The following is a 27,979-nucleotide window of genomic DNA, read 5'->3' as shown; positions in this document are numbered from 1 at the left end:
AGGGTAGGATGGCTGGCTAGTGATCTGTGGGATCTGCATGTCTTCACTTTTCTAACTCTAGGATTGCAAGTGCATGCCATCATACTTGGCTTTTATTTATTTATTTTTAACATGGGTGATAGAGATTGAACTCAGGTCCTCAGGAGACTAATAACTTCAAACAGATCAGTTATTGTGTGAGAATAAAAAGAACAAAATTATATTTGCTTTACTAGTAGGATTTCTTTATTAGTCATAGATAATCATACATTACATGCAAGAAAATCACAATACAGCCCCAAATGTTTATGGATTCTGGTACATCAATAGTAACACAGTGCAAGAGTTTACATTTACATATTGTTTTTTACATACAACTTCCATAAACAGTCAAATAGGAATGCTGCAAAAAGAATTCAGCAGTGTTCTTAGTGCTTGATATACCAGTCAATACTTTGATCTGTGTAGGAGTCATTGTGATACATTTTTGCAAAAGCTGCATTTGGCCATCTTTTCCGACCTGGAAATGTGTACCAGGTAAAAAATGATAGCTTGGTCTTTTCTGCAAGTGAGGGTGTTTACTTTTGTAATAATAACATTATTGTAGGGCTAACACACTGGTGTAAACAAAAAAAACCCAAACATTAAAGGAAGGCCTCTCAGAAAGGAATGCTGTGTGCTTTTGACCATTCCTCTGTGAATCATTACAACCAACCGGGTGTGTACATCTCTGGCAGGGGCAAAGAAGTAAAACACAGATTCCCAGGAAATACTTTTGAAAGGCAAGTGTGTGTGGAGTGTGTGTGTGTGTGTGTGTGTGTGTGTGTGTGTGTGTGTATGTGTTAGGGAGACTGTTAAAAACAATTCAGCTAGACAGCATTCTGTGTTCATTGCTATACACATGAATTTCACACACAGTTTTGGAAGATACGATTGTGGTTTCATTTACATGGATACAAAAATCTGCAAAGCATGAACTATGTCACTTTTTTTAAAAAATTATTTTGTATGCTACTTGCTGGCATTTCTCTATAACTTAAAATGTTCCATTTTCGTAGAAGATGACCTTACATGCTGAGCAGCAGGATTCCAGATTCACTTTACCCCTGAACTTTGAGGAAAGGGGCCAGTTCCAGTCTTCTCTCGTACCTCAGAATGCAAGGAAGAGATGCATGGGTGGGAGGCTTGACGGATGCTCTACTTAGAGTAGACTCAGCGCTACGGTCCAAAGGACACTTTTCTGCCTCCACTTCTGCAGCTGGAGAGAAATGCAGCTCCCAGACAATGCTCTACTTAAAATATTTAAACTTAATGATGTGAGCATCGAACCAGATTCATTACTATATTTTGATTTTTTTCTCCACTGAAGCATTATGGGTTATTTTTTAAACACTGTCATTGGTTATCAGAATATCAGATGTAATTAAAACTATGAAGTACATCTTTTTTTTCTTATTTTTTCTAGCAGAAATTGTCTTTGAATATCAAGAATGCATCATTGGTATTATAAAAAATTCAATGACAAGCAACACACCTGATGTTTAGACTTATGCTTTTCCTTAAAAAAAGGAAACTTGTTTATTTGTTACATTTGATAGTTATTGTTCAATATGTTTTTTAGAAAGCTCCATTTGCAAACTTATTTACTTATATTCCATGTAACATAATGAGATGAAAACAAGACCACTTCACATTTCAAATTGTAACTATTAATTAGGTGAAAAGCTCAGGGAATGTATCACCAAGTGGAAATTGCCATTTCATTTTTGATTCTAATTAAATTAAAATATCATTATCTACCTGTTTATGTATTTCTTTTGTATTGGTAGATATGTTCCTAAAGGCATATAGAATTCCATATAATGCCATTGATAACATTATGATCCCTATATAATTGCCACATAATAGGGATATGTGTGTATACATATATACATATTAATATTTCTAATTCAGTTCTGATTAGTTTTTGTGAATGATTTTCTCAAACTGTGTACTAAAATTTAAATTGTATTTCTGTGTTCAGGAATCTCCAACATCATATGATGTTGACATGAAGTTGTTACACTTTAAAGTATTATAAAAGACAGAGCCAGCTGTAAGCTCCTAGGCTCTTCTACCATAACAGAGTCAAACTGACTTTTGTATATAGAGCCAAACTAATACTGCTTTCCTAGTTTTCTTTATGGAGATGTCTGAATACCAAGCAAATGCAAGCCGGAAAGATGGCTTCCGGTTTAAAATTTATGTCAGAAATAGCCTTGCCATTCTCTGGCAGTTCCCACTCACTGGGTTCCTCTTTGCTCTCCTTCAGTTCTGTAGGTAGCTCTTTTCTTCATGGTGTCTGTGGTTGCTGGCTTCCGGCTGTCTCTGAGAAGCCAGGCTAGTTAGAGAATAGCCAGCAGGCTGTTTCCTCTAGCTTCAGAATCAATAAGAAAACAGTAACCTAATTGAGCTCTCAATCGGGTACTGAAAGCTTCAGCCTTAACATGAGGAAATCAGCACCCTAAAAGATACCCTAGTTTTTATAAGCACACCCCTGCTGTCTTTTCCTACAGATCACCACAATGGGTGGTCCCAGGGCCTAGATTTTACAGGAATTGTTGTGTTGTGCATTATAGGAGAGAAAGCATCCACTACTGGGAACTGTTTTGTATAATTTGGTTTATAGATTATTTAAAATATTTGTTTGGAAAGAAGGCATCCATTATAAAGGTGTGTAGGCATACATCATTGGGATTATTTTTATTTCCCTTTGCTTCCTTCAACAAATGGATAGAGTTTATTTAAAAAAAAAACAAAAAAAAAAACAGTCGAAAACAACCTGGTAGGGTAGTCTTGCCCAAAACCCTGGCACTCAGGGAGCTGAGGCAGAAGGATCACCAAGAGTTCAAGGTTAACCTAGAATATTGACTGAGTGTCAGGATAACCTGGAACGCAGAGTGAGACCCTATCTCAAAAAAACATAAAGAACAAAAACCAAACAAAAACCTCTCCCAACAATGAACAAAACCCTAAAGCCACCGACAACAGTTCTTCAGGTTACCTCAGGATTTTCTTATTTTGCCCCAATTCATGTCTAAGTTGAGTGACTGAGTCACAGGCAAAGGGGGCTCTGAGAACACTTGTCAAATTACTGTCTGCAGCCCTGAGATTATAAACCCCTAAAATAACGCGTCGCTTGAATCTAATTTGTATAGATTCAGTAGCTCGCATGGAAAGAACCAGCTGGGTGGGAGGCCTGTTGAATTTCTCTATTCCCTTGAGAAATAAAGGCCCAGAATTTCCATAGAGCAAATGGGTTGTGAGTTAATGCAGCCCGATCAGTAGCAGCTCCCCACTGTGTCAGAGCAGGGGTGAGGCTGGGGGCAGAAGGGAACAAACTGTATCATAGCTAAAGCGAGTACCAAGAGGCCTTGTTATTTCTGGTTTTCTGTATGGACCCCTGCCGAGGCAGGAGCAGGAATGCAAATCAGGTTGGCCACCTGCAGATGTTCGGGAGAACAAGAACCCGGCTGATTGGGCTTCTTGGATTGGTAGGATGGACATTGGACATTAAATGCTAACTGGTTCTATATTTAAAATGATAGAGCACAGCAAGTCTTTAATAGACATGGCACAGTGTAATGGCCAGTCAAGAAGGGAGGCTGGGGGCTCAGGCCTGTCTCAGTAGGAAGTGCTGACAGGGCATTACACAAGGAAACCGTTTCATCTAGGGCAGAAGGGAGACGGGGGAGATGGTGGGCGTTATTTCTAAGGTGAATGCATCTGTGTAGTGACACACGTTTCAGGCAGAAATGAAAGACCCTGCAGACAACAAAAGATGAGCCATAATGACAAGCAACATATTTCCCAATCAGAAAGTAAGCAAGTAAATAACAACCCACACTTCCTAGAAAATAGGCAGAGGAGGACCCAGGCTTCACAAACACTTGTGGGCCATTTGGGCCACATTTGCTTCCAACAGGACCTTCTCTCTTTTGAAAGTGTCGGGTAGAATCCTAAGAGGATAAAGTCCACTCATTTATTTAGGTATGAACGAAGTTTTACCCACAGCAAAGGAAAAGCCACATACCGTTCTTACAAAAACGAACACAATCCAACACCACATCTCAGCCCTGGGTTCTAGAAAGGAAACCAGTGCAAATGGCATATTCTTGTGCGAGGACCATGAGAATTCTAGTGCCATTCAAGATTCAGCCTGATCCAGGCACTCACCTCTGTCCGGTGCTCTTTGGAAGGTATACTGAGGACTGGCCACCTGCACTGCTTTCCCATGGACCTTAGCAGCCAGACTGAGGCTATCTAGGCACCTGCAGCCTAGAGGAGACAGACACTGAATTTGAGACTTGGTTATTTGGCTGCCACACCAAACAGTGATATTGCCACTGTACCAGATCCACAAAGTATCTCTGCAGACTAGGTGACCATCTCCCGAGGGAGCCAGGACATGGAGAGCATCAGACACTGGAGTCAAGAACTGTGAGGTATTGTGCTGCTTCTGCTCCTTTTGGACTAGAGAAAATCCCAGAGTCCTCTGCTCTGACCTGTTTGAGAAATCGTATTTCCAAAGTCGAGTGAATGTAGCCTCTCTGCCTTCTCTCTGACATGCATTAGTTAAACAGTTTTAATGTGCTTAGGTTACCCAGCTCATGGCTGCTCTTATATGTATGTGACTGTTCAGTTCAAACAAATTCTTGGGCAATTACTGCTGCCTTTATTTCTCCCCTTTCTCTTCCTGCCTCCTTCTCAGCCTATACTACCACATCTCTTTGCGTTTCCATTTGGCATTTAGCAACTTTGTGTTCATGGAAAATTTCCCAACATTAGTCGAAAATGCCAATTAAATAAAACATTTCCATGTTTGAAGCAAAACAGCAGAAGTTTCTTTCAAGAGGTTTGAAAGGAAATGGAATATCACAGCCTGCTTTTGAGACTCAGTTCCTTTTAAAAATCAGATCGCGAGGTGGGAAGAAGGAACTCATAGACAGCCTTTAAACACTCTTTTCCTGAAAGATATTTTTGGCTGCTAAATACTCCTATTATGGTGCATGTGACAATGTGGAGATAAAAATGGGCCCCATCTCTCCAAAAGGGCTTCTGTTCTACTTCTCTGAAGTCACAAAAGAGACATGCATTGTCTACAGAGGAATTGCATATATTTCTGAAAGCCTAAGGTGATTAGAGCAATGTTAAGCAAATCTTAGATTTCATGAGCATGATTGTGCCGTGAGAAACAAACTCTATTCCTTGCAGCTCTGGATGGCAGCAGCCGCTCATGGAGAGGAGCAGACAACTTCTCTGTGAGACAGAATTAATGCTAACATTCTTTTAGAACCAGAAATGATAAAGTGTCGTTTGATCATCGTAAATACGTCTGTGCTGATGTTGAGACATACAGGATCGCCCTGGTTAACACTGGGTGGTTTAGACAAATGAAGGAGTGGCATTGTGTTTGTATTGTACCAACAAACTTTTTTTCTTCTTCCAGGTGTGTGTGTGTGTGTGTGTGTGTGTGTGTGTGTGTGTGTGTGTGATGGTAACACCTGTAAATGCAGCCCTTAGGCTGAAGCAGGAGGATCATATGTTCAAGGCGAGCTGGGGTTACATTGTGAGCTGGAGGCTAACCTAGGCTGTGAAGTAGGAATCTGTCTTGGGAAGAAGTGAGAAATAAGAAAGGAAAGAAAGAGGGTGGGGCATTGGGATGAAGCTTTATGCTGTCAGATAATATCAAATGAATACTGTATAAGTTGGAAAACACTGAAGGAAAAAATGAAAGCAGTTATATGTAAGATGCTTCTAGACGCTGGGCACATATTCTGAGAAAGAGCCACTTTTCAGGATTCTTCTCATCACACACACTTAATATAGGTTCAATAACAGACTTTTCCAAATCTCTTTGCACTTCCTATGAGCTTGAACCGAGAACTTCAATAAATCTGTACTTGTGGCTGCACTGAAATGTCATACAGAGGAAGGCAGGAGGGGTACTGCTTTCTTCTGCTGTGTCCCACCAATGGCCCAATGGCCCCACCCACTTTTTATAGTCCCAATTCTAAGCTTCAGTCATCTGCTGTTTGCAATGTATAGTGCCTAAAACACAGTCATGCTATTTATATTAATCAGGACCACCCATCTGCTCACACTAAGAAATGCTATGGCCGTCCACGATGAACATCTTCACATACTGTACACAGGAAGTTGTTGGCACCTGCCCTTGCTCACTCCCTGAACAGTAGGACATCCCATAATTCCTGGAACTTTTTATGACAGTGGGGAGTGAAGACTGTAAGGTGAAACCATTTCTAGTGAAATTCAATCATCTCCAGTAACTTGGACCGTTTTATGTGCTCCAAGCCTGGAACAAAGATGCGTCAGTGTTATTCTAAAGGTGGATATGGACAGTGAGGTCTCTAAGCTTCCTATGGTCATTGTTTTATTTGTTTCAACATTAATGGTTTTCATTTATAATAGAAAACATTTAATATATGACAGGCCAAAATTAGTTTTTTAAAAACATTGTATAGTTTAATCCTGATCATTTTTTAGTTTATTTTCTTTACCTTTTAGATCACAATAGAAAATTATTGACGGAGGGCTCTCACTTCTCTCTGCCACTGAGTTGCAAGTTAGTTCTAGCATACGGGCATTGAAAGTGGCTTTCCATGAAAACTACTGGCAACGACTTTCTGGCTTTAGAATGTGTTTTTAAAATGAACCCTTTCACTGTGTATTTTTTTTGTAGAGTCTAAGAGATGATATGGAAGAGCCTCATGCACATATATATGAAAAAAAAAAAACATGGATCAAGTCCTACATCAAATCCAAATTGCTCTCAGCCACATGCCAGATAAGTAACACCAAGAATGGGTCAATTGAAGAGAACTGTGAGCAGAAACAACACTGTGCTATCCCTTGAGAGAACTTGTGTCAAATAGCATATTGGAAGCAAGAACGTTCTTCCTCAGTGCTTAGATACAGACATTTCATTCTCCCAAATGAGTCTTATTTACATTATCCATTTTAAAATTCCGAATCTTTCTAAGATTTTGGTTTTAATTACTTCTATCAGAAAATGTAGAAGCTGCAACACAATGTCCATCCATCCTAGGATGTAATGTCTGAGAAATGGAGGCTATTAGAGGCATCATTGAAAGGAAACATTCAAAAACACTTATCAGGGATTTTTCTTTTCTCTTCTAATGGATACATGGCCGGGTCCATGTAATTATAGCCAATCAGATCTGAGACAGTAAATTCAGTTATTCTGATCTATGGCAGCTGTTTTCTGGAAACTATGGAGTGCATTTGTATCTTGTTGGACTGATGAAGTGATGCACATTTACAGTAGTATCTCCTGGCTGCATGCAGTCTCTGGAATCTGCGCGCGTGTGTGTGTGTGTGTGTGTGTGTGTGTGTGTGTGTGTGTGAGACCAGGGCCTTTGTTTTCTACTCCCATCTCCATAGAAGACGATAAAAGACTCAATTCATTTAACCAGTGCGGGCAAAAGTTCAAAGTGGAGAACTCCCTTGCATGGGCCATTCTTCCAGATCTGAAAATAGGAGATTGCCAAATCTCAGCTGCAGATCATGTCCATGAAAACTAGTCAGACAGGACTTTTCTTAGAGATGCTACATCAAAGATTGGCATCTTATCAAGGAAATCTTGATATTTAGCCAAGAACAAAAAGACCAGGATAATGATTATGACATTACATACATGCAAATCTTTAGGGAAATAGGCCTGGGGTATTGTTAATATTTCATGTTCAAGTAACTACATAAGATTGGAGAAACAGATCACATTTTTTTTAATGTGGTTGTTTGAGTCTGTCTTTTAATTATGTTTATTGGGTCCATATTTAAAAAACTGCTTAAACTTTCCTGGCACCCAACAAAAACATCTGTTGTTTTATCGTGCTGATTCAGAAGGCATCAGAGGAAATAATATAAAAGAGAGCATGCAGTGTGGAGAAATTACTGAGAAAGGAAGATGCAAAAGTCTTGGCTTCTTGCTTGGATGGCATGATGAGCTCGCTGGGTAACTTCATGAACTTGACTTTGTGAACACTTGGAGGACAGCAAGGCAATCGGGAAGGACCATCCCCATAACTTCCAGGAAAGTCCTTTCAGTGTGAGTATCAACCATTCTGCAGTTGACACTGTGTTTTAAACCCTTTTCAATTTTCATAGTGGAACCATGGGAGAAAGAAGTTGTGTTCTTTCAAACAATACAAAAACCAAGAAATGGAGGTGCCACTAATGTCTTAACTAGACAATAAATTCAAGGTGAACATTATAGGTCAAACATAATGTATTCCCTCACAAAAGACTAGAAAGGCTGTAACTTTCCACAGAAGGTGACTGGGTCAGAGGTCAGAGGTAGCATTTACTTTATGGGTTACTACAATGAATTTAACAACTGATGTTTTTTCTTTGATCAGGTCTTAAGTATTTGCTTGAAAATAGAAATTCTACATACAGAAGGGTCATCTTCTATGGTGACCCTGATTCACATACCACAGCGTGTTGTGGTCCACGGGGTGTGTTTCTGTACACAAGCTGGATTCAGTGGTGTAACATAATCTCTTCCTTCCGAGTGCTTGATGCAGTATGAGTGTCTCTCATGTGCAGAGTGAAGTAGCCAGAGAGGACAGACTTTGAATGATGCAGGATCAGGTGGTTTCCTAGGAAACCAGAGCCTCCTACACACCCCAACAGCAACCTGATTCCAAGTAGATGGCGGCCTCTAAGCTCAGGGTGGTTCTGGATGGCATGGGACCCATCTAGGGCAATGGAGCAGTTTCTGCTTCCAGATTTTCTAGCTGAAAGAAGAGAAAGAGCAAAGACAGTGAGAACTGGGGACTGGTCAGTGAACAAATTTATGATTATCTTCAGTATATAAGACTGTACCGAACACTGTCATGCATATCTTCAACTGCAACCCGTTTTTGTGAAGTGCTCAGGCATTAATATTTTAGTTATTATAAATGTCTCTTAGGTCATTATAAATATGCTTTTATGTACACTACTTTTTATAAAGCTGTAACTGATGGTTTTCCTGAAAATTTTTATTTATGTTTTTTAGCTAGAATTTTATTCAGTAACCCAGTTTAACCTGAGCTTAAATTTGAGATCCTCCTGCCTCAGCTTCTTGAGTGCTAGGATTGCGGAAATGTGCCATTATGGTAGGCCTTAGAAAATAAATTTTAAATAAAATTCTTTCTCTTGCTCTATTTACTTTTTCCTTTCCTGTTACATCATTAGTGACTGGACCAAAATCTCAAAAAGAAATTGAGTAACTTTTTTACAATTTATTTCTAGATGGAAATATTTTTTTTTAAATTTTTCACCCAATTATTACAATTTCTTTCTTTTTTCTGTCTGGAGTGTTGGGTGTAGAGTACATTGGCATTCAGCTCCCACTGTGAAGCATGTCCATTGAGCAGTAACATGAATTCTGCCCGGGTATGTGAGAATGTCATGTGGCCTTATCCAATAAGCTAAGAGGATTATGAGAATGGAATGTCTTGCAATGAAGCAAGTTATTGTTTTTCCTGCTGTTGTAACTGGTGAGGTATGAAGGTGTTTGCATGGTAAGTTTAAAGGGTTGCAAGGGTTTTTACAAAAATTAATGTGTTTGATTAAGTTTCAAACTTCAGGAAAGGCGCAAGAGTTGAATGGCACAAAAGATGTTTGTTCACTGGTTACACAGATTCATCTGTTAACGGTCATCCCACAGGCTTTCTCTCCTTTTGTCTCTTCTCATCCATATGCATGTTTTTGTGTACACACACATTCACACACACTATATTTTTAACCCATTTAATGTCATGCCAGTATGTATTTCTTAAGAACAAAGACCAGATCAGATTGATGTCATCATCAGGTGTGGCAGCCCATCATGGACCACAAGTCACTGAACACTGCTGATGCTTGTACCAAAATACAGCTTTCCCTGAGCTGACCTTTTTCTATGACTTGTCACACAGGCCGCTGAGATGGCACAGGAAAATACAGCCCTGACCACTGTGTTGGTGCTTGATCTTGAGCAGGCTTGGATTGCTCCCTCAAGTGCTGAGACTTCAGCTTTGGGTCTGCCAACTGTGACAGAACCCACTGTGTGTGTAGCTGCCATCTGGGCTCTTTGCATTACCCTGTGGGATTTATGGATAGAAGCAGTGGCACTAACACGCTCACGCTCTGTTGTTTGCTGTACTGGGATAGCTGAGTCTTATTATCTTCTTGCTCCAATCTGTAGAGTGACTGCGGTGAGGCCACCTTCTCGCCAAGTCATCTCCTTTGGAGTCTTGTTCTTTTTTGACATCTTTGAAGAAGTTGGGATTCAGCGTCAAAGTGGTACAAAAATTCAGGATGTCAAGGTAGGTGAAGAATTTTTAAAATAGAGGAAAGGCAAAGATTCATGGTCTGTGTTCAGGCACATTTTGAAAATTTCTGTGGCTGGTAGAAATGTGGTGTAGGAGAAGGCAATGGATGATCCACCTCTGTTCTACCTCTAGATAAAAATGAGTTGGGATAATGCATGGAGGCTGACGAGAGAAGGGTAAAATTTAACAAATGTTTGTATTTGTCACCTGGGGGGATGTACTATGAATCTTATCAGGGAAACCTAGACCTAAGTTGCAAGTAGAAACATCTGAAGGGCAGAGTGTTCCCAGAGAGAGTGTCACGGTGAAAGCCAGTATTGATAGAGAAAGGAAGAGAGAATAGGAATGCTTTAATAAGATAGGCACTGTGGGCTGTTGGCATTCCATCGTTGTGAAGATGGTTGGGCAAAGGTTACACTTTTACATGGCCACCAGAAACACACAGTCTATCTCATCCAAGACCCTATGTTTAAGGAGAATGACTATTATCATCAGGACAGATTCACTTCTCACAATGAAGATGACTGTTGATGACTATTTTGAATTTCTGTTTTAGTCACTACCTATGATCAACATGAGAAGACTTCTCTGTATGATTCCATGAAGAAACTATTCAAAATTTGGAGACTGGTAATTCTTTCAACTCACTCTGTGCTGAATGGAAAGACCTTCCCTCCCTAGGAGTATAACTATGAGTTTATAAAATTGCCCTTCTGTCTGAAAAGTCAAATTCTTCACAAAACCATTCTTGCCAGGAGAGCTTACACAGACAATGTGCTTACTTAGGGCCATAAGCTGTCTAGGAGAAGAGGCACTACTCTCTAAGCCATGAGACACCCCTGAAATTCCAAAACAGAGCCAGAATGGGAAAAACCAACCTATTATAAAAACATCCAAGGCAAGATGGATATGCCCATGAAGACTAGGATACCCAAAGAAGAGTCAATTTGGACAATCACCAGAGAAGTTTGGTCCAAACATCAAGCCATGACACCTGTTCTCTGAAAAAAGGAAGATGGTTGTCACAGGTTAAAATCTTGCTTCTACAGGACACAGTTCTCTTGTGGAGATTACCAGAAGAGCTAGGAGAGCATTAGTGACTGTCTTAGAGCAATTGCTTCTTTATGGCCTTTCTTGCCTGATCTTGGGAGACCAGAGGACTCATCCCATGAAATGTACAATGGATATAGGCAAGAGGGGTTAGGGTGAATATGAACTCTATCTCTTTTTGAAATATACCTGGTCACTAAGCACTGGGTTGTCTTGTATGGCTAGGGTCATGCACTTAATCAGACAGACTTTAAATCATTTGATAGGACATGGAGTCATTGTGAACATGAGTGAGGATGATTGGACCTTTGGCTAGGCACCACTGTCTCTTTTTCTACTGATAATTGACATGCTTGTCTTGTGAATGCTTGTGATGTTCAAGCAGGAAGATTTTCCTCTTCTGTAAGAACCATTTGTAGAGAGATGGCTGTGGGAGATATGCAAGGAGATCATAGCTCATCTTTCAGTTCCCTTCTATGTTTCAAAGGGAAACAATTTAGAATTCTAGGAAGAGAATAGGAAACCACAGCCTTGATGAAAGGATGCTAACCCAACAAGACTAATGAAAAATGCAACATCTCGAAATAATCATGCTGTGTGGTCAGTGACAAAAGCTAATGGGATCTGGAGGCTTACAGTGGACGGTCGCCAACTGAATTCAGTTAACGTGGTAGCACTGGCTGCTCCAGTCTATAGCCTGCGGTCCTGGGCTCTGTAATTGGAAATGAATCAACTGACTGTGACAGCACATGCTATGCCATGTTGGACTTTGGTCTTAGTTACTATTTTTCTGTTGCCATGAAGAGACCACAGCAACTTATAAAAGAAATCATTTATTGGGGGTTTGGTTATAGTTTAGAGGGTGAGTCCATGACCACCATGACAGGAAGCATGGCAACAGGCAGGCAGGCATGGCACTGGAACAGTAGCTGAGAGCTTACATCAGATATCTATAAGCAGGAGGGATAGAGAGAGAGACAGAGAGACAGAAAGACAGACACAGGCACAGGCACCGATAGACAGAGAGACAGAGACAGTGAGACAGAGACAGACAGATAGATAGACAGACAGACAGACAGACAGATGGATAGATAAATAGCCACTAGGCTTTTGAAATCTTGTAATCTGAAAGCCCATGCCAGGGAGACACGTCCTCCAAGTAACATACCTCATAATCCTTCCCCCAAGAATCCAAATTATGTTGTTGTACAGCAAAGCACTGGAGTTACAGATACTTGTGAGTCACTCCATGTGTGTGCTAGGAACTGACTTAGATGGCTTCTCGGCCTTTTGGCTAAGATCAAGTGTAGGAACTGACTTAGGCCCTCTGCAAGAGCAGTAAGTACATGACCTTAGCCATTCAACCATCTCTCCCCAGCCCCTGAAGGACTGTTTGAATTCTCCTGCTATTTGCCACCATATGGGAGAACCAAAACACAAGTCACCATTACATTGATGATTTTGTGTTCATAGGCCCCCAATAAATGGTCTTGGGAAGCTCATGAACTCTGATAAGGCACAGAGATCAAACATTTATGTTGAAGACCTTAGGAAAAAATATGGTCCAATCCTAGAGACTTTGGCTTGCCCCTATCAGAAAGGAAGCCTGGCATTAAGAGGGACTGTTTCAGGTGTCATCCGTGCATCCATTCTGTTGGATTAAATGAGAATTTCATCAAATTTGGCTGGAAACTTAAGCAGCAGGTGGCATTGGAAGCTATCCCAATCGATTAGCCAGAAGCCCCTTTTGAATTGCGGGTCTCTGGGAATGGAGTCAGCCCCTAACCAGCAATACCCTTTGGGTTGTAAACTCATATACCCTGACCCCTGACACTAACCACTTCATTGGTGGAAGGAACACCTTAGACCTTGGAGGTCGAGGGAGGACATAATAACATCCCTGCTATCTCACAGCCTCAGTCTGGCCAAACAAATTCATGTCTCGCCAGAAATAAGCAGTGACCTGCCAACTGTGCTATTGCAGCACTTACCACCTCTGTCCACCTGCTGTGGGAGCAGGAGAACTGCTGTTGGCGAGCTTGGCCCTAAATTATCCTGCTGTGCCTGGTGTTATTAGAGGCAGCTCTACACAGTGAATCCCTCTTCTACGTGAACTCACTGAGAGTTACGTTAGTTATGCCCATGGCCATGCGTATGCTTCTCTTGACATCTAAGTGCCCCGGGGTTATGCAATGTATAGTGCCTGGACTACAGCCTGGTGACTGTGGCCATCTGGCTTAATGCAATGATGGTCCTAATCAAGTTTATCAGTGACATGGGTAACCCACCCCATTCTGTTGTACGTTTATGTGAAAGGCAGAGAAGACCATATGGTTTCTTTCCAAGGGTAAGATTGTTCTTGGGCTCATCAATTTGTGTATGTATGTCCATGGATGTAGAAGGCAGATCAACACGTGTCGACTGCCTCTATTGTTCTCTACCTCATTTAGGAGACATGGTCTCTCATTGATCTGATTAAGCTGGCTGGCTGTGAACTCAAGAGATTTCCCTGAGTCTGTTTCTCAAAGCCAGTGCTAGGATTGCAGATGTTCTTGCTGGGTCTAACTTTTGTACAGGTACTGGGATCCAAACTAATGTTCTTGTGTTTGTGTAGCAAACATTTTATGCATTGAACTATCTCTCCAGACTCAAGCTCATTTTAAGGACCCACCATTGCTGGTAATTGTCCACTCTGTGAATATTTTCTTTATTGAGACCCCAGGTAGAGGATATTTATCAGGGAATATACGGTTTCCTTCTTCCATACAGCATTGTGAGAACTGTCTCTGGTATCAGAGTTCAGATCCTAGAGGCAGATCAGGAATCTATCTTTCACTCTACAGACTATAGCCGGAGAGCTGGGAAGGACCACCAAAAATGAGCAGTTGCATCACAGTCAACATTCTCTGATGGTAGATGGGTCTCTGATTGACCTAACCCATAGTCTGGCTGAACAGAGTGGAGGGTTGATGTGGATTCCATATCATATGGATCAATGGATATGCTTTTGTTGTTTTTGGATTAGTACCCATATCATGCTGGCACAATGTATGCAAACTGTGAGTAAGAAAGCTAAGTGACTATCTGAAATTAGACTTTTTGGTCTTCTCTGGGACATAGTTGAATCTGCCTGGTGGCTTGGTGTAGTGTAGTACATGCTTAATCTCAATACTGCACATCAACGTCATCCTGCTGAGGGCATTCTGTTGACAGTAATTCTAATCAAGTGTTGATTGAAATAAATGAGGACAGATCTGGTTTGAGCATTTGCAAATATCCAATCTCAATTATTGATGGGATGACATGCCCTTGTGGACATGTCAGGCTAAGAAGATGGTAGATTGACAGCTGAATTTGGGAGAGATGAGGTGCCCTGAGCATCTCTGCCTATCTTTGCTTACTAAGTGAGGCTGTAAATCCTAGTGAACCTGAGTAGTGACAGCTAGTCACATAGTTTAGAACCATCACTGTCCAACAACATGAAGATTACAACAGGACAGGGTTGCTTTGTGATGCTTGTTCTTGGGGAGGGAAGATCAGATTATTTTAAATTTCTACAAAATACATGGAGCCCTTCACTCTGGGCTCCCAAGTTGTGCTGCCACTCACCATGGGTGCCAGTGTTCTGGTCTCATTGTGTTGTATGGCGAGGCACAGGGCAAGGGAACTGCACTACCATGCTGCTGGTTCTGCTGTCTTCTTGGCTCCCCAGTGTCCATTCTTGCCATCCTTGGATCTGCGGTAGGTTCTTGCTGAGACATAACTGTCAGAACTCTATAGCCGAGCTCCTTTCTGACAAGAAGGACATTGCAGTCACATATGTCCATGGAGTTGGCAGTTGACGTTAGATAGTCTTCTTAGATCCACACATTAGATGCATAGATATAATCCTGTTAATTTTTCCTTTCATATCAACAGTCTTTTAAATTGTAACTTTTCCGGGAAGTCAACTAGAAAAATCCCCTTAAGCTCTATTTTACTTCATTTAAAAAAAAAAATGTTTGAAAAGCTTTTAGGCTTCAAGGTGAAGCTTGTTTAAGGAATTTTAGTTCCTCTCAATCTAAAGATTGAAGTATTTCCTGTAGTTTTAGGGCTGGAGAAAATTTAAGAGAGTATGGTTTTCAACTTTGTCAATCTGCACAAGGAAATACACCCTTGAGAAGTAGAGGGATGTGCCCACGTGCACTGGATGAAAACGTTGATTTAATATTTTACTTTGCAACCCTTTCCTGCCCTTCCACTTTCTCTTCCCTATTTGCAAAGCCATCTGAATTTGCAACTGAAGCCAGTAACTGAATCAATTACTTTGGAAGCCTATCAGTGTTTGCCCGTAATAGACTTCAAAAACCCCATTCATTAGAGAAATCATCAAAAGCGAGTCACACAAAAACCATTTGGAGCCGATGACTCATATGCAAAGATCTCAGTGTTCCTAAGTAACAAGAGCTCATCCTTTCTTCAAGGCTTATTGCCCGAGTCAGGCATAGTGGGACTGCAGCGTATTCCTGATTATACAGTATAGGCCTGTATCTGATATGGGGACAAGAGCTTCCCATAGTATTTCTACAGCACACTGATGCAAACGGGTTATGTGCAGACAGACATCCTCTTCCAGGAAAGAAGTTTATGCACGATGCATCTTTCCTCTCCGGTCACTAGATTCATTTCCTCGACCTCTCATTCTCCACTGGGTCTAATGTTGCATGGGGCAAGAAAATTGTTGAAGCACCTTTGTCTGTCTGTGTGCTTGTCTGTTGCCCCCGCTGATTCTCTCTCTCTCTCTCTCTCTCTCTCTCTCTCTCTCTCTCTCTCTCTCTCTCTCTCTCTCTCTCTCTGTGTGTGTGTAAGAACATGTGCACATACCCGTGGAGCTCAGAGGACAGCTTTGGGTGTCATTCCTCAGGTGCTGTCCACTGTTCTTTGAGGCAGAGTCTCTCAGTGAACCTCAAGTCAACCTATTAGGTCAGAATGGATGGCGAGAAATCCACAGGGACCCATCTGTCCCCCTCTCCAGAATGCACAGCATCATGTCTAGCCTTTTTGCATGGGTTCTGGGGTCTGAACTCAGGTCTTCATGCTAGCAAGGTAAGCACATGACCAAACTAAGTAGTTTCCCCAGCCCTTGTTATAAAATTTTTAACAGTCAGTGATGCAGATGGGTAAAAATGCAGCAGCATTTTTACCAAATGTGATAAAGGAGTAGTTCAAAGAATCTACACATGATATTCTGTATGCTTCCTACTGCTTTTAATGTGGAACAAATTTTTTCTTTGTACACTAGACCCTTTTTTACAGTGGAAGAAAGCTTAGGTGACTATTTTTTTTTCCCTCAGTGAAAGAAGCTGGCCCCAGACTCTGAATGATGCCATCGACTAAGTCCTAATTCTAGAGCAAATGAGGTCAATGGACTTCTGGTCATGAAGAGGTCCCTTCAGCAGCCACCAGCATGCAATGTACTCAGTCCAATGGTTGTGGGCTTAGCACCAGAAGCCTGGCATCTGGTTTCCATGCTTACATTTGCCATAAGGAGATATCATATCTTTGGCACGATTCTCCCAGCTCTGTGTATGTGCCTTTTCCAAATAAATTTATTTTCTGCAAAGATATTGTATCCAAAACAAAAGAATGTGTCACTTATAAGGCTTACTCTTAGCAACATGGAATTTAATTAGATAAAAACACATCCTAAAGCTACACAGACTGTTTCCCTCATAATTATAGCCAGGAAGTGCTAAGCTTCAAAACAAAGCAAAACAAAAATGAACACCCAGTCCAAAGCACAACCTGCTCCACTTTCAGAGACATACAGTTTTCGCATGTTGTTTGTATACGGATGTATTCAGGACACTTATTCAAATGCATGGGAATAAGAGTTTTAACAATCAATTCTAGAATTCTGGTGAATGTCTGGAATTCTGAGACAGTGCTATTTACTTTCATGAAACATTGAACTACAGATTGATTCACAGCTTCAGGCCTAATGGTCTATGGTGGGCTGGTTAAGCCTGAGAGAGCAATGGGCTTCTCTGATGATGGGGTGTGCACATTGTATTACTTCTAGATCAAAAATAAGTTACACAGCCTGACATTTGTCTGCTGAGATTTTATTGTCCTTTTTTTTTGATGGATGGTACTAACAGTTCATCATAATAGTGTTTCACAAGAAACTGACAGAACAGAAAAACACACCGTCTTAATTAGACCCTTATTCCCTTTGCTGCTGAATTATCAAGTCTTAACATGAAAAGTCCATCAGTGTCTCTTGAATGTAGGCACAATGCACACTTCTTACCATTTGAAACTTCTAGGAACAAGGATGTAACAGAGTCTCAAAGCTTGGAAACATTTTTTTTCTAAACTCAACAAATTGTATGTATGAATTAGTTGCAACTTTTTGTCTCTTTTTTTTTCCTTTTTTTAAAAATTTATTTTACAATACTATTCAGTTCTACATAATAGCCACAGATTCCCTTGTTCTCTCCCTTCCTGCCCCCACTTTTTGTCTCTTAATAACACTGCAATAAAAGTTTTCTTCCCTTCATGGGAGAATTGGTGCTAGTGAGGGCGCTTGCCTGGAGCGCCACCCAGGGACACCAATACACCACAGTCTCTGTTTTCCACATGGTGCTCTCCTTCCCGAGAGGTATTTTGTCTGTTCCAATACACCCCACCCGCCCGCCCCCTTCAAGCCCATCAGCAAAAAAAAAAAAAAAAAAAAAGAAAAAAAAAGTTTTCTTTTTTAATTCTTTCTTTGGTGGTATTGAAATACCTCTCCTGTAACTTTCTTCTTGGCTTTATTAGTGAAGTGATACTGGATAAGGCCAGTTCACTGCTCACATTGCTCTAAGTATATGGTAACTTTCAGGTCCTTTGGAGTCATGTCTTTCCCTAATCATACATGGTGATATTTCAGGTAACTACAGTAAGATATTTTGACTCCCCCCACCATTTTGCATGCTTATTTAATTTGCTTATTCTGTTACTGAAATGTGAGGTCTGTCTGTGAGAGGCTAACATTTCTTTAGTCCTAGGTACTAGAATTGTCTTTCTAATCTAGTCACCACGGTTTAGGTGCCTTGGTTCATACTGCTGGTCATGAAATAAAACCTCTACAGAGTCTTAAAATATCTACTCTCACACTCATTTTGTTTCCATACTTGAATTTTCGGATTACAATTTTTTTCTCTAGTAACCTCTCTATTCTTGTTTTGTATTATATTCTAGTATTCTGGGAACCTTGTCTCATCAGTTGGATTATTCACAGTATTTCTCTACTGATTGAGGCTCTGAAAAATACAATTAAATAAAACCTTATAAAGCTAAGTCATGACAATATTAAATTCAGATCAGAACTAAACACAGTATAAGGTTATAGATGCTGGTAGAGGTGTTCAAATCTCCTTGGAACACTGACTGTTGAGTTCACTCAACTGTGCCATCCAGTAGTTAATTTCATTCTCTATAGCTTTGCCATAGGCAATCTTGCTTCTCAGAGGCACTTGCTTCTCTCTCAGTGCCCCAGGTTCTGGGACAAACTTACAATGCTAGATATTTTGTGCATGTTTGGCTCTTTTCTATTAATCTTGGAACTCTATTTTCCCCAATGTGCCAGACACTCTTCTCATTCTTGGGTTATGATTTATGTTTCAGGAGTTGTATTCATCAAGTCCTCTCAAGACTTTGCTGTCGCCAGGAGGTTTGGCCTGATTCAGACCTTCCCAGCATTAACAACACACCTAGCTTGGCTCTTAATTCTTTCTGGATAATGGTTAAGGCTGTAGGTAATTTTCTCTGAATGAGAAACTCAAAGGAACATTAAGGTTACAGGATCTGAAGGATCTGAATGAGACTGTATTTAATAATATTTAGGGGATTTTGAATATGATGGCATTTTTCCTGAAATCAGAAGGAAGTTATTAAGATATTCTTAGCTGTAAGTTGCAATAGGCATTAAACATTCGATTCCTGTCAAAATGCATAAAAGTCATATCCCGTTTCATATTTATTAATTCTATAATTTATTAATTGGATTTGATTGTTGTCAAAAAATTTTTTAAAAAGACCTTTTTCTCGATTAAGATTGTTTTTGAGCCTTTCCTGGAACTCACTCTGTAGCCCAGGCTAGCCTTGAGCTCACAGAGATCTGCCTGCCTCTGCCTCCTGAGTTTAGGGATTAAAGGCATGTGCAACCACTGCCCGGCGATATTATTTCTTAAAATCATCTTCCATTAACTCTGCTTGCCTGTCATCTACCTTGAGGGCACAATGAGAAGTCATTTATTTCTTTTGTTTTAAAGACATTTAAATACTTCAAACTCCCTAAAACCCAGGGATATTTAAGTTTCTTTGAATCAAAATAAGCAGATGATTTCTCCTTTATTTATAAATTATCTTCTTGATTACTATGAAGACTTGGTGATGTGGGAAAAGTAGGCATCACCTAGGTGGTCAGGGCAAGATTTCATATATTGCATCATGAGAGTCCTAGTGTGTGCATGGAAAATATAACATTCAGAAGTAGTAGTGGATTTGGAGCATAAACGTGCTCTTTGGGTTAGTCTTCCTACTTTCTTCATCCTTCTTTTTCTATCTGCTCCCTTCCTTCCCCTCCACCCCCTCCTGCCTTCCTATAGACAAATGACTCAAATCATTCTGTTTTCTATACATTCATTCTTGGACTTAACTATTTCAAACTGTGACATCACCATAGAGAGCTGAAAATGACATAGTTTTATCAGGCATCCACCTTGTGCTGGCAACCTCCTGTTATTCCATTCCAGAAGGTCTGATGCCATCTTCTGACCTCAGTGGGCATAGCACTTGCATACAGTAACACACACACACACACACACACACACACACACACACACACACACACACACACAACTTACAAAAATCTTCAAAACAATAAATTTCATAAATGAGCATATTTTCATCAAGATGGTTACAAATTAAGAATTTACCACTTAAGTTTAGCCAAGTAAGATAACATCTAATTTAAAAATAGTTCAATAAATAGAAATAGTTGCTATATTTCAAGAGTTATGTATAATAATGGGAAAAGTAAGCACAAGGAAATTAGATATTAGTAATATCAGTTCATCTAATCTTTAAAGCTCTCCCTGCCAAAAGAAAAATACACATCAAAATCACCATAAAACAAAACCTAGAGAGCCAAGAAGTAAGTCACATTGATAGCCTGGGTCATGAGATTAATTGTAATTTGAGTTCATCCTCAGTCACTGCATTTTAACTCTGACACTGGCTAAAGTCCTCCATAAATGTTGTTTCCTACAATTAATAGAGGTTATAATCCATACTGCAAATGATTAAATAATATATAGTTTCCCAGCTACACACATATCTATGAATGTTACTAAAGCCAACTGTGTAAATAGACATATTTCTAATTAAACAATATTTTACCATTATTATAGTTAAATGGTGTTAAAACATACTAGCTGCTTCTGTTGTCTGTGGTATACCTTCATGTAAGCCTAGATGACTTTAATTTCAGACATACATAAAGATGCTCACACACACACACACACACACACACACACACACACACACACACACACGATGATTGAGCCATTTTCCTTTTGAACCAAAGAACTGAAAGAAAAGCCGTTTGGGTTTCATTCACAAAGAATGCCTTAATATGGTCCAGTACTGTCATTTTCTGAGCTATTCTCATTTGGGGCTTTTGTCATGACATTGAAATCATTTCCTTCCCAAATTAGCTGTCCACAGATGTCTTATAAAAAAAAAATAAACCCCCATGAATCCAGTTTTTGAGAGTGATGTAGTTCATTTTCAAGATCGGGCTTTTGCATTTCCTTCTCTGGGGACAGTGTGGCTTTATAGCTTATTCAAATGCAACTATCTCCTGATATTTGGCCTGCTTCTTGCATTGAGATGCTAAGGAAATGCTTTCAAAATTGTAATTGGAGGGTTTAGGAATGGCCTTGCCATGCCAGTGAAAAGAAGTTAACATGATGTTAGCTTTACTGCTGTAGCATGACTTAACCCTGCAAGGCTCTTTCCTGAAAGTGACTGCTTGTTTTCAAAGATAACTATATTATTTTAGAAATCTCAGGTTTTCCTTTGGTGAGAAAAATAACAATTGCTCATCAAATATAGCAGTAATTGAAGGAAAAGGTGCAATTTATTTACTGTGCATATGTGTGTATATATGTTCTATGAGTGCATATGCATGCTATGTGGACACGTGTGTGTGTGTGTGTGTGTGTGTGTGTGTGTGTGTGTGTGTGTGTGTGTGTAGGCTGGTGGTTGAATTCAGGTGTCTTCCTCTATTTCTCTTCAACTCATCTTCTGGGATAGGGCCTCTCGCTAAACTGGGAACTTGCTGTTTTAGCTCCACTCCAGGCTGGGATCTGCCTGCCTCTCTTCCCCTAGTGCTGAGATTACAGATCTGGGCCACATGACCTAGAGATTACAGTTCTGTGCCACATGACATGGAGATTACAGATACATTCCACATGACCTGGAGATTATAGATATGTGCCACATGACCTGGAGATTACAGTTCTGTGCCCCATGACATGGAGATTACAGATATATGTACCACATGACCTAGAGATTACATAGGTGTCACATGATCCGGAGATTACATATGTGCCGCATGACCTGGAGTTTTATGTGGATACTAAGGATGCAGACTTGAATCTTCACTATCATGCAATAAGCACCTTGCCCACTATTTAAGTCAGAAATTCTGGTATGATGTTTTATTTAAGATGCTGATTCTTGGCCCCACACAATGAGCTATGATTCCTTCAAAGACATCTTACAGACCCTGCATTGTCTGGAGTTTACCATGAAGGCCGAGAATCTCTGGCTATGTTTATACTGCACTCACAGAAGGAGGCATAACATTGGGGGGGGAGGGGCAGAAGAGAACGGTTCTCAATTATTCTTAAAACCAGTGGTGCTGGTCTGGAGTGTGCCTCTTACTAATTATTGGGTGTTGTATAACCATTTAACCTTCATGAACATTTGTCCTCTCATGCTTATCTGTCAGAGATGTTATGGGAAAAGAGATGTGCTGGACCACACACAATCCCCTTTTAATTTGTGCGTTGGTATAGGAAAGCATCACAGCATTCTTCTATGATTATAGTTACTGTATTTAAATAATAACCATGCTGACCTAACAGGTTCACCCCCTTCCCTTATATGATGTCAAACATTTTCAAAATCACTCAGGTTATCGAGTAGAAAGTACGTGAATGGGTAAGGTTGGGGTGGAAACCAGGCAGGAAAGGCTTTGTGTGGATAGTGACATTTCAGGTCTGAATGAGACTCATGTTGCTTAGAATCCAGAGTGGGAAGTGTTCTGTCCAGTTCAACAGGACAGCAAGATGCTACGTGGCTGGGGAAACTCAATTGTAACAGGAACAGATGGAATACTGGGCTCCACTTAATCAAGATAAAAAAAAAAAAGCCATAAAGGTGACACAATGAACATAAAGCCACCATTGGTGCTGCAGAAAGACCAGGATGCTGAGTCTGGGATGAACAAAGTTCAGAGGAGAACGTTTCCCTTGCCCCATTCTCAGTAATGACAAGACTTCTTCAGGGCAGTGAGTCCAGGTCTTGGTCCTTTAAAGCATTTGTTAAAAATCAATTTAGAAGACAAGTTGCAAAGTCTAACTTATGATCAGAATACTACAGGTTGGGGTGGAGAAAGCCTACTGTTCATTGTTTCTGAAGAGTGGGCCCCAAATTTCAGTGTTATGGGGTCAATTTGAGTTGCAGTCGGTCACATAAGAGGTCCTTCATATACCTCTGTATCTAAAATACCACAGCTCTCCCCTTATTCAGCCATTCTGTAGATATCTGTGGAGTGTGTCAGGGACTGGGCTAGGTAGACACTAGAGGCACAAGAAGAAGCAAGATGGATGTGTTCCTACAATCAGGAAGCAATGGGGTAGCTGTTTACTATAGGATGAACAACTGTGACCACAGTGACCTTTCCACCTCCCTCTAGCTCTTCACAAGGTGACCATAGCTCCAGTCATCAGGAGGTTGTCTTTCCCTCCTACCCATTCAAATCTAGGTTGATGGGTTGTTTGATCCATAGTAACCATGGATGTAACTTTATGTCATTTATTTAAGAATTTGTGTGTGTGTGTGTGTGTGTGTGTGTGTGTGTGTGTGTGTGTGTGTGTGTGCGTGTGCACATGCAGAGGCCTGAGGTTGATATTGGGAGTCTTTCTTGATCATTTTCCATCTTATTAATTGAGGGAGGGTCTCTCAATTGAGCCTAGAGCTCACCAACACAACTGGTTTCCCTAAGCAGCGTCGTCTAGGGATACCCGTCTCATGTTTTCCCAGTGGTGCAACCACAGGCAGACTGTCGGCCCCTGCCCCTCAGCATTCACATGGCTTCTGGAGAGCTGAACTCTGGTTCTCAGGCCTGTGGAGCAAGGACTTTTGCCACTGAGCTATCACCCCACGACACTGTGTATTTCTGTCACCAGGCCTGAGGAGGCCTGTTCTCTTTTCTCTTCCTCAGAACCCATGGCCAGGGTAAAGACAAGCTTGAGGGAACATTCTAGAGAATGAGAGTCTATGGATCCAGCCATCCCTGCCATGACTGTCTTAGGTTAGGTGACTGATAGCCCCAAAGAGTGACTGGCTTGAGTGAAAATAACTAAAATTCAGAGCACAGGCAAGTCTGGCCCAAATTACTGATGTATCATATAATTGCAGTCTGCGTAGACAGTTAATTCTAGATTCTAGTCTTTGAAATATTTTGTTGTGCATGAAAAACTTAGATGTTTTTAGAGCTGGTCATACTTTCTTGCATGGCTTATCAAATTACCTTGGTGACTGCCACATCGCCACTTCACTTTGCGCTGTGTGGACGTGGCCTCAGTGCACAGCTGTCATAATACAGACACCCTGGGGAGGTTTGACACTGGGTCTTGGGTCTGCAGAATAGGAAGCTGACTAATGTGCTTGACGTATGACACGCAGAATATAACACATAGTTTTGGAGAAAACACAAATAGACAGAACATATAAGCATTGATCACCATGACAAACTTCTAATACTTCTAACTAAAAAGTTCACGCCCGTCTGATTAGCCTTGTTTCCTAATAGCATGGCTCCTATTTAAAACAAACGAACGAACAAACACGAAACCCACAGTAACACAACGCCAGCTTGTCAGATTCTGACTCTCTTTGAGCTAATCTAATGATTCCCAGGGGCAGAGCCACACAGTCGGGCCTCCTTCAGATCTGATAGGAATGTCTGCTTGAAAATAACCATCATAGGATTTCCTGTTGTTCCAGACATCTTCACCTGACTGCCTTAGCCCTAAAAGAAAGACACACCTGTAGAGCTTGGTGAAAAAGAGCCTTGATTTCTGTTAATTTTCAGATATGTCAGGGCATCTTTTCCGCTCCTTGCGGCTTCTCTTCTTGGTCCAGCTCTCCCAGCTGGGCCTTTGGGAGGCAGCCAGTTCCAGGCTAATGTGCTTCTCTGTTATCTGACGCTGACACTGCTCCACGGAGGCAGCAGGAGCGATAAGTGCTAATTGGATGTATTTTTAAAGCAAACCTTTTAGTGACTTAGGACAGAACTTCTCCAATTAGCTTCCCTTCCACTCTCTGGCTGTGCAAGAACCACACTGATGTGCAAACACGGGGTTTGGAAGGGAGTCAAGGCCAGCACTGGGAGAAGGGGAAGAGGGTAATCTTGTCCAAGTCTGGGATGCGCTGAACTAGAGGAGGTTGGGGGTTATGCCTCTGTTAGAGGAAGGCCAGGCAGGATAAGAAGGCCCAGCAGTGTCCTAGAATAAAGCCACCAAGCAGCCACACCCCTGTCAGCCTGTCAGGAGGAAAAGACACAGCATGGCACTTAGGGAGGGGAGGAAGAGCCCAAGCTTCCTTAGTCTCATCCTTTTCTGTAATGAAAGTAAAATATTTCATTCAATGCAAAGGATTTGAAGCCCGGGGATAGGGAGTTTTAAATTGTGTTCTCTAATGTGTTACCTCCCTGGGTTGGAGAAAGAAAAAAAAGAATCAATTTAAATCCTTACCCTTTTAAAGTGACCTGCAAGAGTTTGAAAGCCACTGAAAATGAAGGACTGCTTAGAAAAAGGGAACAGGTGATATGTCAATGTGGATAACAATGAGAGAGACAGTGGTGGGGTGGGGCGGGGAAGCAGAGGAGAAACCGATTTCTTTCTGGCTTTGATTTCTGAGCTGGAAGCAGGGAGACAAATTTGTTAATATTTGCCTTTGAGTTGGGAATGAATCTGCCACCCGTACCACATGCTCTCTAGGGGTACTGGCTCTCATGTTTTGTGTTAGCCGCGGTTTCTCATTCAGGTATGAGGATTCAGGTCTCCTGAGGCAGATTCGTCTAGCCTGTTATTACACAACTATGAGGTCAGTTAGAAAGACTGAGCCTCGGCTAGGCTGGGTAGCCATAGCTGGGGGGAAAAGGGACAGTGAGGGATGGGTATGATGAAGCTCCAGCAGGTGGGAGCAGCTGCCACCGTGGTGGGCCGGGCCTTCCTCTGGCCGCTCCTCTGCTGGACTTTATAGTCTTTTGTAGGAAGCTGCTGACCTCATAGTCCTGCCCCTTGGAATAGGAACTTGACCCAAAACTTTGACCCAAGCACTTACTTCACAAGAGGCTTGAATTCCAACTCCGTGTTATAAAATTATATACGCTGTGATTTTTAGGTATGGGAAGCATTTTGGAACACTTATTTAAATTTTTTTAAATTAATAATTAAGTCATATGGGTCCTGATGTTTTAGGTTAGATGTCAAATTATTGCAAAGTGATCCGCTCTCCCCTTGTTCATTTCTTGTCTGGTTTAATATTGTAAGTAAATCTAGGGTCTTCCTGGGACTCTCTGTTGGATGTAGGACTCTGTTGGATGATTAGATGTCCAAACATCTAATCACTCCTAAGTCATTTCCAAATAGCATGGAAAGTGTTTAAAATTGATTTTAACATACTAGTTAGGTAATATGCTGGCATTTGCTCTAGCGTTCGGACACAAGACTGTACAAACCAAAGCCTTAACAGACATAGGGATGGCTATGCTTGGTTTTATTTTTCTCTTTTCTCCTTTGCCCTGACACTGGTTTTTGGGACTGTGTTGTACCTATGACCACAGTGGACAAGGCTCTTTAACCACAGAATTGGAGTGGGTAGGCTCTTAAGTGGCAGAGATATTAGCGTGATATTGTCGGGATATAGAAAGTTTCTGTGTGAAATAAGGACTCCAAAGTAGGATTCCATCTATGATGTACTAAAACCATTAATTTTTCAAAGAAGGCAAGGCTCTTAGGAGAGTAACTTTTAGCAGTTTAGTAGATTGCCAGTCATCATATCTTCATACCTAAATGACCATGTACAAAGATATTGAGCACATTTATGTGACACATCTTTCTGACATTATGATCAGAACTTGATCCCATCCTCTCTCTATTCTTGGGACTGGCCTCAATTCCCGAGTAAGTTACCTCCTAAAGACTTTAAATCTTGGACTGGTACCAGGTGCTGTATTTTTTTTTATAAACTATATATAATTCTAGAAAGCACATACCTGATGGTTAGTTCGATCCACTGTATTAGCCGTGGAGGGGTGGTCTCTAGTGTTCTGACGGATTCGAGTGGAGTTCTGCTGTTCGATGGTGGAGGAGGTTGGGATGCAGAATTCTCGGAAGCATCGTTTGAAGTTTTCATCCAGGAACGCGTAAAGAACTGGGTTCAGGCAGCTGTTTGTATAACCCAAGGCAATGCAGAAGTGCCAGGAAACCGTCTGAAAGGTGGTCTCTGGAATCGTGATCAGGGCTTTGATGATGACGTAGATGTGGATAGGGGTCCAGCAGACGATAAACACAGCCACAACCACCAGCACCATTCTGGTGATCCTACGCAGGTTCCTGTCCTTTTCTTTGGAGCCTGACAGCATGCGGACACTCTTGAGTCGTAAAATCATCAGTCCGTAACACACGGTGATGATGAGGACCGGCATGATGAAGGCGAAGATGAAGACACAGATTTTGAGCAGGTTCTCCCAGTACCAGGTAGGGTGGGAGAACGTGAGGGTGCAATCTATGGACCCTGGAAGAAAAGAATTTTTTAAGAAAAATTAGCAGCGACATTTAGTTATACCATTAGGTACTGAAGTTGCTCCTTTGCCTACTAATAGCTTTGACCTGAGCTAGTGAAGGTTGTTGCTTTACATAGACAGGTAAGGAAAGAATGAAAGACATTAAGGAAGAAACTCATCTGTTTATTCACAGAGAAGCTACTTACTTTTTCTCTCCCTTCCTACATTTCCCATTTTTCTCCCCACTTGAATCACATTAAGATTTTATGAAGTGAGAAGTTATGTACATCTCACAATGGATCAAACGCTCGTGGGATTTATGCTGTTATAAAATATATAATCATTGTCCAAGGTTCCCAGGAGTTTCTCACTAATGGATGTCTCCCCTCCACTTCAGGATGGCAGCTGCTGTTAAGTCAGGACAGGTAAATTTGTCAGGCAGACAACTGCTTGA

At 41.0% G+C, this 27,979-nt stretch overlaps 1 protein-coding gene across 1 annotated transcript in view; it reads right to left on the bottom strand.

The window, feature by feature from the left end:
- Window positions 1-208: 208 nt before the first annotated feature.
- The window catches only part of Oprm1 (opioid receptor mu 1), a 57,866-nt gene continuing 30,095 nt past the window's right edge, over window positions 209-27,979 (bottom strand). Inside the window, exons 3-4 of the mRNA XM_006978072.4 lie at window positions 27,016-27,536; window positions 209-8,801 (exon numbers count right to left, since the gene is read on the bottom strand). Coding sequence (XP_006978134.1) covers window positions 8,763-8,801; window positions 27,016-27,536 — 560 coding nt within the window. The 3' untranslated portion in view covers window positions 209-8,762. The remainder of the gene's footprint in view (window positions 8,802-27,015; window positions 27,537-27,979) is intronic.

This window comes from Peromyscus maniculatus, chromosome 16 (assembly GCF_049852395.1).
Source record: "Peromyscus maniculatus bairdii isolate BWxNUB_F1_BW_parent chromosome 16, HU_Pman_BW_mat_3.1, whole genome shotgun sequence".
Taxonomy (NCBI): Eukaryota; Metazoa; Chordata; class Mammalia; order Rodentia; family Cricetidae; genus Peromyscus; species Peromyscus maniculatus.
The sequence above is the reverse complement of the archived record's forward strand: the minus strand, read 5'-3'. Positions and strand labels throughout refer to the sequence as shown.